Source organism: Chamaea fasciata, unplaced genomic scaffold, assembly GCF_029207755.1.
Source record: "Chamaea fasciata isolate MVZ Bird 193981 ecotype frontalis unplaced genomic scaffold, bChaFas1.0.hap1 SCAF_1, whole genome shotgun sequence".
Classification (NCBI taxonomy): domain Eukaryota; kingdom Metazoa; phylum Chordata; class Aves; order Passeriformes; family Sylviidae; genus Chamaea; species Chamaea fasciata.
In genome coordinates this window covers 147,291,105-147,306,213 of record NW_027094086.1, presented here as the reverse complement: position 1 = coordinate 147,306,213, position 15,109 = coordinate 147,291,105, and the positions used below count along the sequence as shown (strand labels likewise).

Here is a 15,109-nt window from a genome sequence, read left to right as displayed (position 1 = left end):
AAAACCAAACTGATGTTGTAGGGTTTAATTTCTTCCATCTACAAGAATCTACAATTATAAAAGTCTCATCTTCAAACTTTACAGTACATTTACATTAGCAAATACCCCACGGCTTCCCTCACTCCTCCGCTTCTGTACAAATCATATACAATAAAAAGTTTCGGGTTGTCGTTGTACAAACATCATTTTACACTTTAATACAGGTGAAAATATTGTCCTCTGGCACCTCATTTCCTCCGTGGTGCCTGTGTCTGACAGGACAGAGCACTTTCAATCCACACTTCCGAAATCTTCAGCTCAAGGAACACAGACTGGTGAACAGGGCACAGCTTCTGCAACTCCAAAGTTTTAAATAATGAGAAAAATCTCCCACTTGTTTGTATAACAATCAACAGTTTATTAATGGATATGGTGAAATTTTAGCTATCCACCAAAGATGTGTAAAAAATTGTCATGAAAGTAAAAATAAATAAAGCTGTTTTTAAATCAGTCTTGTTTTACATTTCAGTTCAGAATGCAACATTGAACACAAAACTGTCATTGAAGTTTGAAAGAAGTCTACTGATACCCAAATTACAGCTTTTATGACAAATCTAATGAGAACTGAAACTGATTTGGTTTTAGGTTTAAAGACTTTCACATTCAAATACAGTGTCTCGTTTAGCACAACACTTCCTTTGACAGTGATGGGCAACAGTGATGACATATTGCTGTATTTTGACATAAGGCACTATGATATGAATATGCCATACACTTGCCTTATGTCACATATATCCATTGCTGACCAGTGACTTCTGTCAAATACAAAATGAAAAAGTTTCAGAATACAGTGCATTTTAATGAAGGACATCATGTGAAGTCTTCCAGCAAATGTTTTGAAGACATTTTGAAATACGAGCCTACATTTTAACATAAGCTTTTGTCATGCTGCTTTTTTTTGCGACATCACTGGGGGGAAGAGACTCATCATCCATCATTAAGTCCCAAAACACATTCTCAACCATCCTGCTCTGTTCCATTGCAGTCACTGCTCTTGAGACAAACGACCCAGAAACTCTGTTCAAGTTCTCCTACAAGCGTGTACATTCACAGCAGTCATTCGCTCTCGGTCTCCTTTTGTTTGGCACCTGGGAACAGAAGAGGAAAGCAGCTGTCATTTCCTCAGGCACACAGAACTGGAGAAGCTCATTCCAATTGCTGCAACTTTCCCTGATCGTGTTACCAGAATCACAGTACTGAATGCAACATTTATAAAAAATAAACTGCAGGACTGCTAAATGCCAATGTGAGACAGCGAGGGAGGCTCGAGACCATCACTGCTTTAATTTCACTGCTCAGTCTAAGTAACCCTTCTGAGAAGTTACTCCAAACACCTTTGAAGATCCTCCCCAGCACAAAAAAAAATTAGTTTAAAAACTCCCAACTAAAAACCCACAGCCCAAACCTGTCCCTCAGCTTAGAGCCAAGCTTAATCATGGTAACAGCCCCCCAAAAAGGAGTCCTGCTTGAGCACAAACTACGTAAGACTTTAGTTTAACTACACTGTCTTGATGGACCCATTTTTCCTGGCTCAGAGGCAGATTTTGCTTACAGCAGGGATCTGAGAGACCTGTCCAACAGGACTGTGCAGCATCTCACCTCTTCTCCAGGTACTCAAACATGCTGGGCAATGACTGAACCCTATGGTGAGCTTGGATTCAGCATCCAACTCTACAGAATAAAAATCTCTTGCCAGAAACCTGGAGTTGCTACTTGTAATGTATAATCAAACACTGAAAGATTCATTAAATGCATCCAGTTTTCACATCACAACTGTTACTTCTTTCCCCAAACACAGGCTGGTCTTAATGCCTGCCAGTCAATAAATTTTCCTTTCCAGTCTGTGAAGAGAACTGGACACGTGATTTATCTGGTGCTCTTAGGAGCAAAGTCACACTTCATACTCTACAAATCAGATTTACATCACAGACATCCTCCCTGCACGAGACAAATTCTAATGTAAAATTGGGCAGTTGCCTGTGGAAATGCAATCTGATGCTTAACTGCTCCCAAAAACATCTTCCCTCACCTCCTCTCTTCCAGTGGCATAATCCTGCCCTGTCTGTTGCTCTAACCCCTGTCCCCAGTACCAGACTGTTCTGTGGGCAGGTTCAGTGTGCCAGGCTGACTAACTGCAGCTTTTTTGCTGGCTCAGTTTCCTGTTAGCTCAGTGAGTTACAGCAGCTCAGGGATCTCAGAGCCTGGTGCTGCTCCAGAGTGGGAGCAGGAACTGCCCTTTGCAATAATTCCAGAGCACTTTTGGCTCAGCTCAGAGTTCCAACATAGGTGTCCATGTAACTCCAGCCCAACAAAGCTCTTGGTTTGTCAGCATCCAAATGAATCTTTTCTGTCTGAGCTTGGCACCATTAGCACTAAAATCTGCTCTCCTGGGATCCTTCTACCCTCCAGTCATGGATGAAACTCCTTCCTCTGCCTGGAGAGGCACTGGCTGCCTGTCTCTACACCTCCCTCTTCTTTCTCCAGACAGGGATTCCATTTGACCCAGACCTCTGGGCTGATTTCTCACTCATGCTTTCACGGACAGATGGGTTCCTTGCTCTGCTCTTGCTCTTCCAGGTCATTAAAAGGAACCAGATGTACTGACACAACACCTCCAGCATAATCCCTGATTACTTCTCTTCAGAACAGAAATATTTCTATTTAAACAAGGTGCATTACCTTTTTTTAATTAAGTCTACAGAGGAAAAAACAATTTTACATAATTATGTTATCTATCAGGGCAGGTAAGAGATTTCTGTCAAGCTCACATACAGACTTTTTTTTTTAAAGGATGTATCTGGCTCTATTTGTCTGATTATTTATTTTTTGAGACAAAATGGTAATAATCCTCAAGACATTCTGCCTTCCTCACAGCGCCAAAACAGGGCTTTGCTTTAGTTCTTGTGACGCTGAAGTAATTTATGAGCTCAAAGTTAAGTTACAATTAAGAACATAAAGCAGGTTAAGAACTCGGGCAAAACTTAAAACCAAAATCAAACAAAACCCAGCCAAACCCACACCCCACAACCAAGACAGAAATAGCAGAAATAAACCTACTGCTGGATACTCTTGTTAAAAGGAACCTGGTCATGTTTAGATTGATCACTAGAGATTTAACCTGATCACAGGAGAGTTTCATACTGGAAGAGTTCTGGTGGGCTGAGGTGCCATCTCGGACTTAAGTTGTGCCAGCCAAGCACAGCTGGACAACAGCAAGGCTCCAAGAAGCCATTTCTTAGTGGGAAACACAGCTGTGACCACACTTGGCCAGAGTACAAAAACGCAGAAGGTGGGGGAGGTGCCCTGTTGTAGATGTTCTCCATACATTCAGCTTCATCCCCTTTAAACATTAATCAATAAATTTTTCCCCCCCCCCCCCCCCTAGAAAAGATATCTGAACAGCAGGGACATTCCTGAAGCTTCTGCATGCCCTCCTCAGTGAACAGGAGACTGACAATATTCTGTCAGCTTTTTCCCGACATGACTGGTGCATTTAAGAACTAACTACAATCATTTACAAAAGCTGGAAATCAGACGTTTATCAGTGTGAAATAACAGAAACCCAGCAGGGCGTGCACACCACCAGTGCCCTGAGGGCAGACCCATACCTGCAGGTGTGAGTACCAGAGCCTGTAGGATGTCAGAAAGGGAGATGATACCCACAATGCTATCAGCTTCATTCACTACCACCAAACGATGAACCTGCCAGCAGGGAGAAGAGTCTGAGATATATTGACCCCATTTAAAGTAGACAAAGCAAAGAAAAACAAACAAAGAAACAAACAAAACCCCTGAAGTGAAGCAGTATGAAGACAAGTAGGAAAAAAACAACCCAAAATGGTTCAGATTGTCAGGAATAGCAATTCTCTCACAGTAACACAAACGAGCTTGCCCTACATAAATGGAAATAGTGCATGTTTAAAAAGCACACAGCTATCTGACATGGCAACAGAATCTGATGGGAACTGACAGGAAAGTTGAGATCTAGGTCTTGAAAATACTTCTGCTCTCAAAATGTGGCACTCACATCAAACTTTTCCCCAAGTTAAAGGCTCTGCCCAGCTCAGCCTTTGGTCTCCAAAAAATTAGATACAGTAATAAAATGAAGATTCCTTCTGAAAAATACTTCCTAACTTCTTCAGCGGAGAGGCACAACACTAAAACTTGTTGTATTTTGACATCTCTGAGTTGGCTCTATCTTCATTTTTCTCACAGGGCTACACAATGGAAAGCGAGTGCCAGATTGGCTTTAAAACAGTTTGTTTTAAACAGACTGTTTAAGACAGAAAAGGGATTCAATTTATCTATGCAAATAAACACAAGGACACAACTCGGAAGAAAGATTTATCAACAGTAAGATCATATTTTCAAATAATGATCTTATCTTTACAAACCTCTACTACGGAACATTTTACATGACCAAACTTTTGTCCTAACTGTAGGGAAATTAGGTGGGTGCTCCAGTATCCTGAGGCTTATTGGCCAGAGCAAGCTGTGAAAAGCCACTGTAGAACCAGGGAAGTGTCTGTCCAAAGTTCAGAGCCTACTACATGTTTATTTTTACCCAAATGAATTACCTCTCTTCACTATTAAGTTGAGAAAAAAATATTTTATTTTTGAGAAAACTATGCTGGTTATATTTTAAACATGTTTATTAGTTTCTGCATATGCACATATTTAATAATTTTATTCTTCTCTCAGTGTAATGAATTCAAGAAAAATGGACTATGTTTCATTTGTTTAATTGCTTGTAAGATCAAGCAGTTGTCTGGCAGCTAAAAATAGCTTGGTAGTAGTTTTGACTGACTCATTTTTACATGTAATCTCACTCTGTTTAGACTGAACGAGAGGGTAGGAGTTGTTCTTAAAACCCAAATGTCTAAAGCTTCTTAAGATAGTAATAAAATAATCCAAGTTTGAAATCTGTGTATCAGGAATGCTAAAATTATTCCATTCAGGAGGAAGCTCAAGCAAATGCAGAGAGTTACAGGCAGAAATTGCCTCATGAGGTTCTAAGGGCTTGTTGACAATGTGGAAGTTTTCCTCCTATCAAGTATATGCCTGGTTACAACCCTAAAAAAAAATAATAAATCTTGTAATTGATTAAGTTAAAGCATCTGTATGGAGCTGATCACACCTCAGAGATAACTGACACTGAGAATATTGATCTTCTTCTGCAGAGAAGCCTTAGAGGGGAGGAAGACCTACAAACTCATTCACCTCTGTGTGTAAGGAAGCTCCCAGTACTAACAAACAAGATAAACAGCACCAAAAGAATGGACAGCACACAGATAAAAAATTTACAAGAGCAGTTAGTGAAGGCTTCTTCACAAGAATTTACTTTATAGCCCTGTTTCCCTGCATTTCTGTGAGAGCAGTGCAGGATTCCATCATGCATCAAAACAAGATGCACCCAATAAATTTTCTGAGCCAAGCTATAAACTGGAGTTTAACAAATGATTTGTTTGCAAAACTTGAGACAGGCTTGGAAGAAACTTGGGAAAGCTTTGCATTCAGTTTAGTTAATGTCATAAAACAGAAATGCAAATAACTGAATATTATTACAGGTATACTGTAAAATATTTTTCACATACCTGTGAGCATCTAAATCCTAAGTCTATAGAGCAGACTAAGACGTAATACACATAATTATTCAAAAATACTTTCACCAAGTAATCAAAACAACTTAAAGAGGATAAATTTGTACTGTTTATCAGTTCCATAACACAAATTGCAACTCATTATGCAGGGACTCACCTCAGCCTTCACTATTCTATCCACAATGGTCTCCAGTGTTTCCAGCATACTACACTTTACAACACCTTCAAAATACTGAGAGCGGTGCTGTAGGGCTTGTGTCACCGTGATATCTAAGTTATTATATGTTTTTTCAGCAGCAAGATTCTGCAAAAAAAAACCAAACCCAGGCCACATCAGACAGCTCAGTACTTAGTAACAAAGTACTCAATAAAGCAAATATTTTGGCATCGAGCAGATAGGCGTTTCTGGTCTAAGCTGAGCCCATTCCAAGTAACATATTAAACAAAGCAGATGCTCTTCAGCTTCAGATTCTGGGAACTGTCAAGCACAATGATGCTAAACACCATCTGACACCCTGGGTTAATTGATAAAACTGGGGATATGCTTTAGGCCAGTGAAAATCTTACTTTGTATCTCATCTTTGGCTTGGTGTCACTCCTCCTGCTTTTGCCATGAGCAGCAAATGTAAAGGTGAAGCTCTTCAGATTTCACGCCACACAGAATAAACAATTTTTTTGTTGTTTGTTTTTCATGGGGCAGAGGAAGACACCAACTGTTCTGAACACCACCCACAGAGCAGATGTTGGTGGCTGAGAGCTAAGTAGAGAGCAAATTAATTCTTCACCTTTCTGATTTGTGGGCTCAGACTCCCTCTCCTGGACTCAGCTGGTGCTGTCATTCCATGACAACCTGTGTGTCTGGGTGTATTTCACTAAGTACTATAAGAATAATAACAGTGAAATCCCATCCCCATCATTAAAAGGAAGAGATTAAAAGAATTTGAAAGCTGACATTTTAAACTTTCATTCTAAGAACAGGATCATGCCTGCAGTGAGAGGACTCTGTCCAGACCTGCAAAGGCTTTTTGCAGGTGAGACCGCGGTGGTATTTCAGTAGTGTTGGCACACCCTGGCCTACTGATTTTGCTGCTGAGGCACTGAAGGAAGAACAGAGACAGAGCTTTTAAATGAAAGCACTGGACCAAGCAATAAAATTAAATTAATTTTTGGCTTGAAGATACTCGGGTCAAGTTTTTTGATTGAATTACACCAAACGTGACAAGACAGGTTCGAGATGACCATGAAGATAAAAACAATTTTAGTTAATTAATTTAACCATGTACTAATGAAGGACATTGAGAGGACATAAAAAGCTTCTGCAAACTGAAGTCAACCTACACACAATAACTGGTGCAATATAAAGCTATTCCTATACACCACTCCGTTCCCAGGTTTCCCCAGTCAAGAACCTGAAAATTAATTCAGAACTCTTAAAATGAGAGAAACCTATCAACTTAGCCAGCTGCATACACAGACATCGCTTCAATCACCAAGCAAGGATATCAGCCACATGGTTAAAAGTTAAAAATTCTCTGTTTATTAGAAGACCAGATCATACACTTCAGATTACTTTTTTTTTTCTTCTTTTAAAGCTGAAGATCAGGTTGAAGCAGCCTGATGAAATCTGGAAGCTCAGAGGTGATTATCTTTTAAGAATAGAATCTTTTTCCCCCAACTAAATAAGCAAACTACGACCTGTGAAGAAAATCCCAAGTAATCAATAGATGCCCTAGCTCTTTCCCATGTTAGCTGGGTGCACATAATTATATCCTAAAAATTGCATCTTTCTGGTGTGGGGATTTTATCCAGTTCCCAATATGTATTTTTTTCCAGATAAATGATCCAACATCTCTAAAAATCCTATTTGTTGCCTCATCACTTAAAATGAGAGAAAGAAGTGAAAAACATAAGGAGCCCTCCTCCTTTTGGTGTCCTTCTGAAGAAGAATGGGAAATGAAGGAAACACGTCCTGCCTCAAAATCTAACACAGTTATTAAATAAACTGAAACACTGATTCCACCAACTGTGAAATTTCATTGTCTTTGATACATCAGGTCACTCTCTCTACAGCTACTGCCTATTCCCTGACAAGCTTTTATGGTAGAACAGGATCTTACACAGTAGAGAATCCCAAATAACCATGACAAATGCCTGGAAGTGATAGGCAAGAGCAGTGACATCACAGAATCTTAAGTATTAAGAACAATGTTTGCAGCTAGAGATATTGATAAGCTTAAAGTATTTCCACTTGGGACTGTTCTCCATTTTACTGAAGGCCTTCCAGGCAGTGTTTCAGATATCTGGATTCTTCATCAGTGCAGCTGGTTGGTGGCAACCTGGGCAGTGAAATCTTTAGGAAATAATGTAGTTGTCAGATGCTGCAATTAGAAAGCAGATCCACACAGCTGGGAGGGGACAGGGATAAAAATAGCTCTATTTTTCAGGTTTCTGAAAGCCATGAGAATAGAAGAGCCCTTGCTCTCAGAAGCTGGTAAATCATGGCATGAATCTGAGTATGCAACTGGAATCTTGAGGGAAACCCAGAAACAGTGTCCTGGATTAGATCTAAAGCAGAAGGAATACAGATGCAAGTCTCTGGAGCCAGAGACACAAAAGAATGGGCCAAGTAGTTTTTACATGACTGAGAAGGTCAAGCTGTACAAAGTACTCAGCCTGCAAGGAGAAATCTGCATTCTCTTTGAGAACAGACTGGAGTGGCAGCAGCTGGAAAAAGGGAAGACCTCACTCAAAAATAGAAACCAACAAGAACAGAACAGGTCAGCTGTAAGGGACGTGCAGTGATCACCTGGCCCAAGTGCCTGACACCCCAGGGAGGAGCAAAAGCTGAGGTATTTCACTAAGGGCACTGCCCAAGGGCCTCTTGCCACTGACAGGCTTGGGGCATTGACCACTCTGGGAAGCCTGTTCAGTGTTCAACCAGCTCTTGGCAAAGAAATGCTTCCTAAAGCCCCACCTGAACCCCTGCAGTGTGACTTTGGACATTCCCACATGACCTGTCACTGGACCTCAGGGAGAAGAGTTCAACACCTTAATCTCAACTTCCTCTCCTCAAGAAGCCTCAAGAGCAATGAGCCCATCACCCCCTGGCCTCCTTTTCTCCACACTAGCAAACCCTAAAACATCCTTAGATATTCCTCACAGGATATTCCTTCCAGCCTTTTCACCAGCTTTGATCCCCTCCTCTGGATTATGCCCAGCCAGATCTTACTTTAGGCAACGTCCAGAGCAGTAAAAGCCTGTGTGCAAATAGTACTACTAAGGATAACTTAAATAAAAGTAGTAATAATAATTTAAAAAATGCTGTGCAGGGTGAATTGGATCTCTTTCATTCTGTTTGTTAGCTACAGACAAAGGGACAAAATAAAACTGTCATATTAACAAATTAATTTGAAAATGCTTACTATATATAAAGTACTTAATGGAATTTAAGAGATATACTTACTATTACATCAAATTTGGAATAAATATCTACAACTTTTCCTAAAAAGAGAAGAAAAACGAAAGTTAATGAATTGCTTAAAATACAGTATCAGTTTTCTTGCTTCCTGCTTTCATCTCTTAAAATTACACAGAAAGAAATGACAGGTCAAGAAGGAAAGACTGAAAAAAAAAATCCCCCAAATGACCTACCAAAAAATGAAATTCTTCTAAGCCCGTCAACCTACATTTTGTGTAAGTATTTCTTTATATTCCCTTTCTTCCCCCATGCCCTTTAAATGATGTTTTTTACTTTTTCTTGTGTTTTCCCCTCTGCCCCAGCATCAGTCCAGGGCTCAGCAGCATTTCCCGTCCCACACTTTGTACCCACCTGACTCATCCACAACAGGCAACGCCGATATCCTTCGCTCTACAAATATATTCAAGGCTTTAATGATAGGAGTGTCTGGATGTATGAAGGCAATGTTGTGATAAGTTCCTATTCCAAGTTCATCCAGATTCTTCTTCATAAAGGCAGGCTTTGGCATCTCTGACATCTAGGGGAGTCAGAAGGAACGGGTTTACACTGACAGTCACTCATCCTCTGCAGACTCCAAGTGATGGTTACAGGTCACTGCAGTTTCCTGATTAATATAAATGAATACAAAACCCAAGCCACCTAAGGAGTTTCTATTCAAAGCAGCTCTAAATTAAGACAATGTAACTAGGATTTTTGCTCCATTTCTTTTTGTAGTAGCACATGACTAAAAGCTGTAGATCCTAAGCTATGTCATTCCCACTAAAATTGGAGAGAGAAGATAGAAAATATTAATCTGAACATTTATTCTGAATTCTCGTTGCTTTATTTGGCCTCTTGTTCATTGCTGTAACTAAAATTACTACGGGGAGTAATGACAATCTCATCTCTGGAGACAATTCATTTTTCTTTTCATGTAAACAAACTCCTGAAGCTGAGGGGATGTTCCAGAAGTAACAGCAAATTACTCCAACAGACAAGTCCTTGGTGTTTAGGTTTCTTTAAAGGAGTAAAACAAAGGTAAAATATAGGCCTGAAATCAAGCTTTAATTTCCCTGTTACCAGTAGAAGATACACAAAGACACAATGAATATAGAAGCTCATTATAAAATTTCTGCACTAAGACTTTAATTACTTAATTACATCAGATGTCTACTGTGGGGAAAAATCAGTTAAGCACAGCATAGCTTTAAATACTTACAAAAAGCTGGAGGAACTTGAGGATTCTTTTATGGGTAAGTATATAAAGTGCATTTCCACTGACTGGATCTATAACTGGCAATCTGTGGATTTTGTTTTTGATCAACGAATATACAGCATCAAAAAGGCTGAGGAGAAAAACATTTTATTTTTTTAATGAATTCCAGCTAACAAGTAATGCAAAGTGATATATATGCACACACTTATAAACCCACATGAAGTATATGTGGTAATTATATGCATTCTTTAGTGCTATAAAAAACTGAAGTTGAAGGATTACAAATTAACTTTTGCACCTTTTTGCTTTGGAACACATCAACAACTATATGCCCATGGAAATCTAAATCAATTAGGAAAATGTGATGGAAAGTTCATTTTGTGCTATGAAGTATAGAAAAAATGTTTCTTAACAAGTGTTAATTGTTTTTCCAGCAAGTGACCCTGCACTCAGAATGGGTCTTTCTGTTAAGAGACAAACTGGGAAAAATTGAGTTCTTGCACTTAATGAATCTCAATCCCAAACTTATGTAACATTTTCTATAAAGAGTGTTTTTATGGCTACATGCATATATGCAAATAACCCCAAACAATAATTTCACTTCATTATCACTGGGAATTGGCAAAAAACTATCCTTAGGAGATCTAAAACATTCCCATGCAGCACTGCAGACTAGGATTTAGCAACACTCCGACCTGTGCAAGTCTGCTCTCCTTGCAAGTGACACTTTAGTTTTTCCTTGGTGTAGCAAGGCCATGATAAAGCAGCTGACCAGCAACTGCGATAAATAAGCAAGTAATAAATTTGGTAGAACTCTGATGAACACCTATTTGCTGAAGCAGGCTTCTTCCCATACACGAGCTGTGTATTCTGAGTCGAGCACAGGGATGAAATAGCCCCACTTAATGTACACAGAGCCGAGATTCCTCCACTGCTGCAGATTCCACTCCTGGAGTTTAACAATTCCTAAGTGCTGCAGTCTGACTGACACAGAACCCAAGCCCATCTCTGGATCAGCTCTGAAGCTGACCTTTATAAAAGTTTTAACCTTTTATAAAAGTTTTACTGCACCTTCCTTATGGCAAGGCTTCTCATGCTGCACCTCTGACTGAAAACAATTAAGACTATTTTGTTGTCTTAACAATATTGTTTACAACCTGCCGCCATTCAAAATACATCCCTCATGACTGAATTGAATTATTTATTCACGACTAAATGGCAATTCCACTGAGGATACATCATTACTTCAGTGTAATCACTGGAGCTCCCTTCACCAGCTTCCTTTGCCAGGGCACAAACAATCCTGGTCCGCAAACCGAAATCAAGAACCAGAACATCACCCTCCAGTTCAGCAATTAAGTTGTACTCAAGATTTCAGTGATCAACTAAATCTCTCCCTCAAGTTATTCAGTAAATAAGGCATAATGACAGTTTAAAAACTATTTCTTTCATCTTCCATCAAGAAGAAAAGGACAGTCATTTATATTTTAAGAAACAGAGCCTTATAGTAGAGCAGGACAAACCACAGAGATATTGTCTTTCCTTTAGTTAGGGAAAGTTACTTGCCTTGAAAAGGACTTTAAGTTTCCAATTACTGTGACTGCTGAGAACAAGACAGCTGAAGGGCTCTAAATGTTTTGATTTTCAGGAAATAAAGATGACCTGCAAGCTAGCTTGAAGGGTCATCCTATTGTCTGTTTTGCATTTTAATTTTGGCCCACGTCCAGCTCATTTACCAGAACAGTTATGCTGATAACTGACAAAATTTCAATTAAAAATTCCCCTCTTTGGATAATCTAAAAAGTCTTCACTCACAATAAAAAAAAAGCTCTCACTCCTTCTTGATTATATTAAAAGACAGTTCCTTCTTTATTATGCTGTAGTTTACATTACAAATTGTTTCTTTTTATATAGAGAGGCTTTAAATTCAGAGTTGAGACAGCGTTAGTGTATTTCAAGCTAAGCAGAGTGAACAGCGAAATCCTACCTTGCATCTGGGGAGATGTTCACTAAAGGTTTAAAAGTCTCTTGTAAATAAAGCTCTGTGGATAGAAAATTAATAGACTGTTACCACTTCACATGAAAACATCAGCTTTTTTATGAAAGCATTTCATGAATTCATTCACACAAAATAAAGCGGCAGACAGCAATTTACAGCCAGTTATTCTGCCATTTCCACACAGTGCTCTATATTGACACTAACAAGACATAAAATTTAAAAGCAGCACAAAGCTTGATACCAGCAGAGGTCACTGCAATTACAACAAAAAATCCCTTACTCCTTCTGGTTCTGTGAGTGTCTGCTGCACACAGACACCTCCATGTATCATTCCAGGGAATACAGACTACTTTTTACGTGGAGCTGCCTCCCTGCATTCAGCACCTCTGCTCACACCCAGAATGCTGCATGAATTTCTGGCTGCATCGTGCAGCTCACTGGGGCACAGCTCTGTTCGTTCCCACTCCACACATGCCTCACTCTACTTGTTTTCCTTTCTTAAAGAGCCATGAATGAGGGGCAAAACGTTTTACAGCCCAGATCACCAGTCCACAGCTGTTTCAGATAGAAAAAAAAAGGAATAGAAGCCAAAGGAGAAGCTTTTACTATCCCTGCTTTCATTGAAAAATATGTGGAGAGAAGTCTATGATGAATTCAAAATCCACTATATTAAAAAACATCAGAACCTAGAAAATTATCAACCAAGTGGTAAACATTCTTACCCCTCCAGGTTTCTATCTTGTGCTCCTCCAATTCATAAATCTGAACCTACAATGAGTAGATGGAAGTTCAACTTGGAGCAATTTAATACTAAATCCATCATTAACACTGTAAACATTTGAATAATTTTCTTTTATTTCATCATCTAAAATCTAACAGAGTAAGAACAGTCCAACACAACACTTCCTGTAACAAGGAGAAAGGGCGCAATCCTGCCCCTAATGCAGAGTACAATCCTGGATTTATCATTTCAGGGGACAGGAACTAAGTTTGGAGTCCAGGTTTTTTTCTGGACTCAAAGGCATCACCTCAGTAATTTGTGTCACCTACAACCAACCACCCAGGGTGAACCCTCAGGTGATTCCTCACATCCCCACACCAGTAAAAAGCTTACCCTGATCACCTGACTTCTTAATGCTAACAGAATAAAGCTACCTGATCACTAACAAGCAAGAGCATTTCTTTAGGGAGAAACTACCTGGATGTTCCTCATCCCTCAACGGTGGATTATTATCTAGCAATGTGCTTCATACTGTATGTCCTGATGCTTTCAGAAACAGTGATTAACACTTTAAGAATGATATTTTCTGCATCATTTCACCTATTAAAACTAGAGCATTCCCTAATGGAACATTCATTTATTTATTTTTCTTACAGAAGACTGCATCAGTCACTTAAGACAGACATTGTCCCTCCTCAGCTATTCCACCTAACTGCTGCCAGTTTAAGCAGAACCTATGAATAGGACCTTAGATAATGTAAATGAGTGAGAACTCATTAGGTAAAGTCTCATGGAAAAATCAGTAATATTGATGGAGAGGGTCATTACAACATGGAAACAAATTTAAAGAAGCCACCAGTGTGCAAGCACTTTTCATTTGTTCCTCCCCCCACTACTTGTCAATCCCCACGGAGAAAAGAAAAATTCTTTAACATGCAGAAAGGCCAGTGCACCACACTACTGGCATCTGACGAGAATTTCACTATAAATTTTAAAAAGTAAACATGAGCTTTGAGAAGGCAAATACATCAGATGTCTGCTCCATCCAACTGCTCTTGATTTTTGTAGCTAGTAAAACATAGTACATATGTTTTAATTGGTAGAGGGGGAATTGTGATTTGACAGGAACAAGAAAAGGGATGTAAATGTTTGTATGAACATGAGAGAATTTCATCAACTGACTGCCAATGGGAATTTCAAATTACAGTTAATTGAAGTCAACAGATCTCCAACTGATTGTGCAATTCAGCCACGTAACTACAACATTTGCATATATTTAACTAGTTTAACTTGTTTATTCTATACCATCACTCCAAGAACAGTGATTTTTTTTACAGCATCCAAGCCTCTGTAAGTTACCATCCAAAGACTTAAATAACAATCACAATCATCATAAACTTTTCAGTTTGGCATTTCAGTCTCTGTACTGTATGGCAAATGATCAAATTATAGCTTAACATCATACTTACCATTGGAGACTTATAGTATCTATGCAGTATGTTAATGAAATCTGTAATTGTTAACATTCCTGTAACAAGTGATACACAAAAAAAGGCAGATCTTTAGATATATACTTAACATATAGAACTTTCAGCTGTTTTCTCAATTTATATTCACAATACAGAATATGATAATGTAAAATCCATGCGAAATACTACTGGTATTGGACTATTTAACAGCAGGATTTCAAACCCATGTCTATTCACTTTCACACTGTCACAGTGCTTCAGAATAAAAAAACATCTGAAGTAATATTCAATATAATATTCCATGTGTTTCTCCTCACTTTCAATCTGACTCAAAAAAACCCCTTGAATTCAGACCACATCCACACCAAAAACATGGAAAGAAAAGAGGGGGATTAGAACATCTTTCAAGGTTGGAGAACTATTCTTGCCTTTTTCTCATTCTCATTATGTACTTGCCAAGTCAGGCAGACTCCTAGACTCAAATGAAAGAACAGTATAATACATTTTTCTTGACTAATACTTATTTCAGAACTTCATTCAATCATTTCCATGGTAATCCTCAACGTCTGTATGGAAATGTGACTTTTCAAAAGAAAAAAACAGCACAT

General features: G+C 39.0%; 1 protein-coding gene across 4 annotated transcripts in view; it reads right to left on the bottom strand.

Annotated features, from left to right (window-relative positions):
• Window positions 1-15,109, bottom strand: part of PRKAG2 (protein kinase AMP-activated non-catalytic subunit gamma 2) — a 211,409-nt gene continuing 196,300 nt past the window's right edge. For all 4 annotated transcript variants that reach the window (XM_066201168.1, XM_066201185.1, XM_066201176.1 and 1 more), the window contains 9 exons: window positions 14,502-14,560; window positions 13,034-13,079; window positions 12,300-12,354; window positions 10,316-10,442; window positions 9,469-9,634; window positions 9,103-9,140; window positions 5,797-5,943; window positions 3,648-3,741; window positions 1-1,127 (listed from right to left, as the gene is read on the bottom strand). In XM_066201168.1, the coding sequence (XP_066057265.1) occupies window positions 1,096-1,127; window positions 3,648-3,741; window positions 5,797-5,943; window positions 9,103-9,140; window positions 9,469-9,634; window positions 10,316-10,442; window positions 12,300-12,354; window positions 13,034-13,079; window positions 14,502-14,560 (764 nt within the window). In that variant the 3' untranslated portion in view covers window positions 1-1,095. The remainder of the gene's footprint in view (window positions 1,128-3,647; window positions 3,742-5,796; window positions 5,944-9,102; window positions 9,141-9,468; window positions 9,635-10,315; window positions 10,443-12,299; window positions 12,355-13,033; window positions 13,080-14,501; window positions 14,561-15,109) is intronic.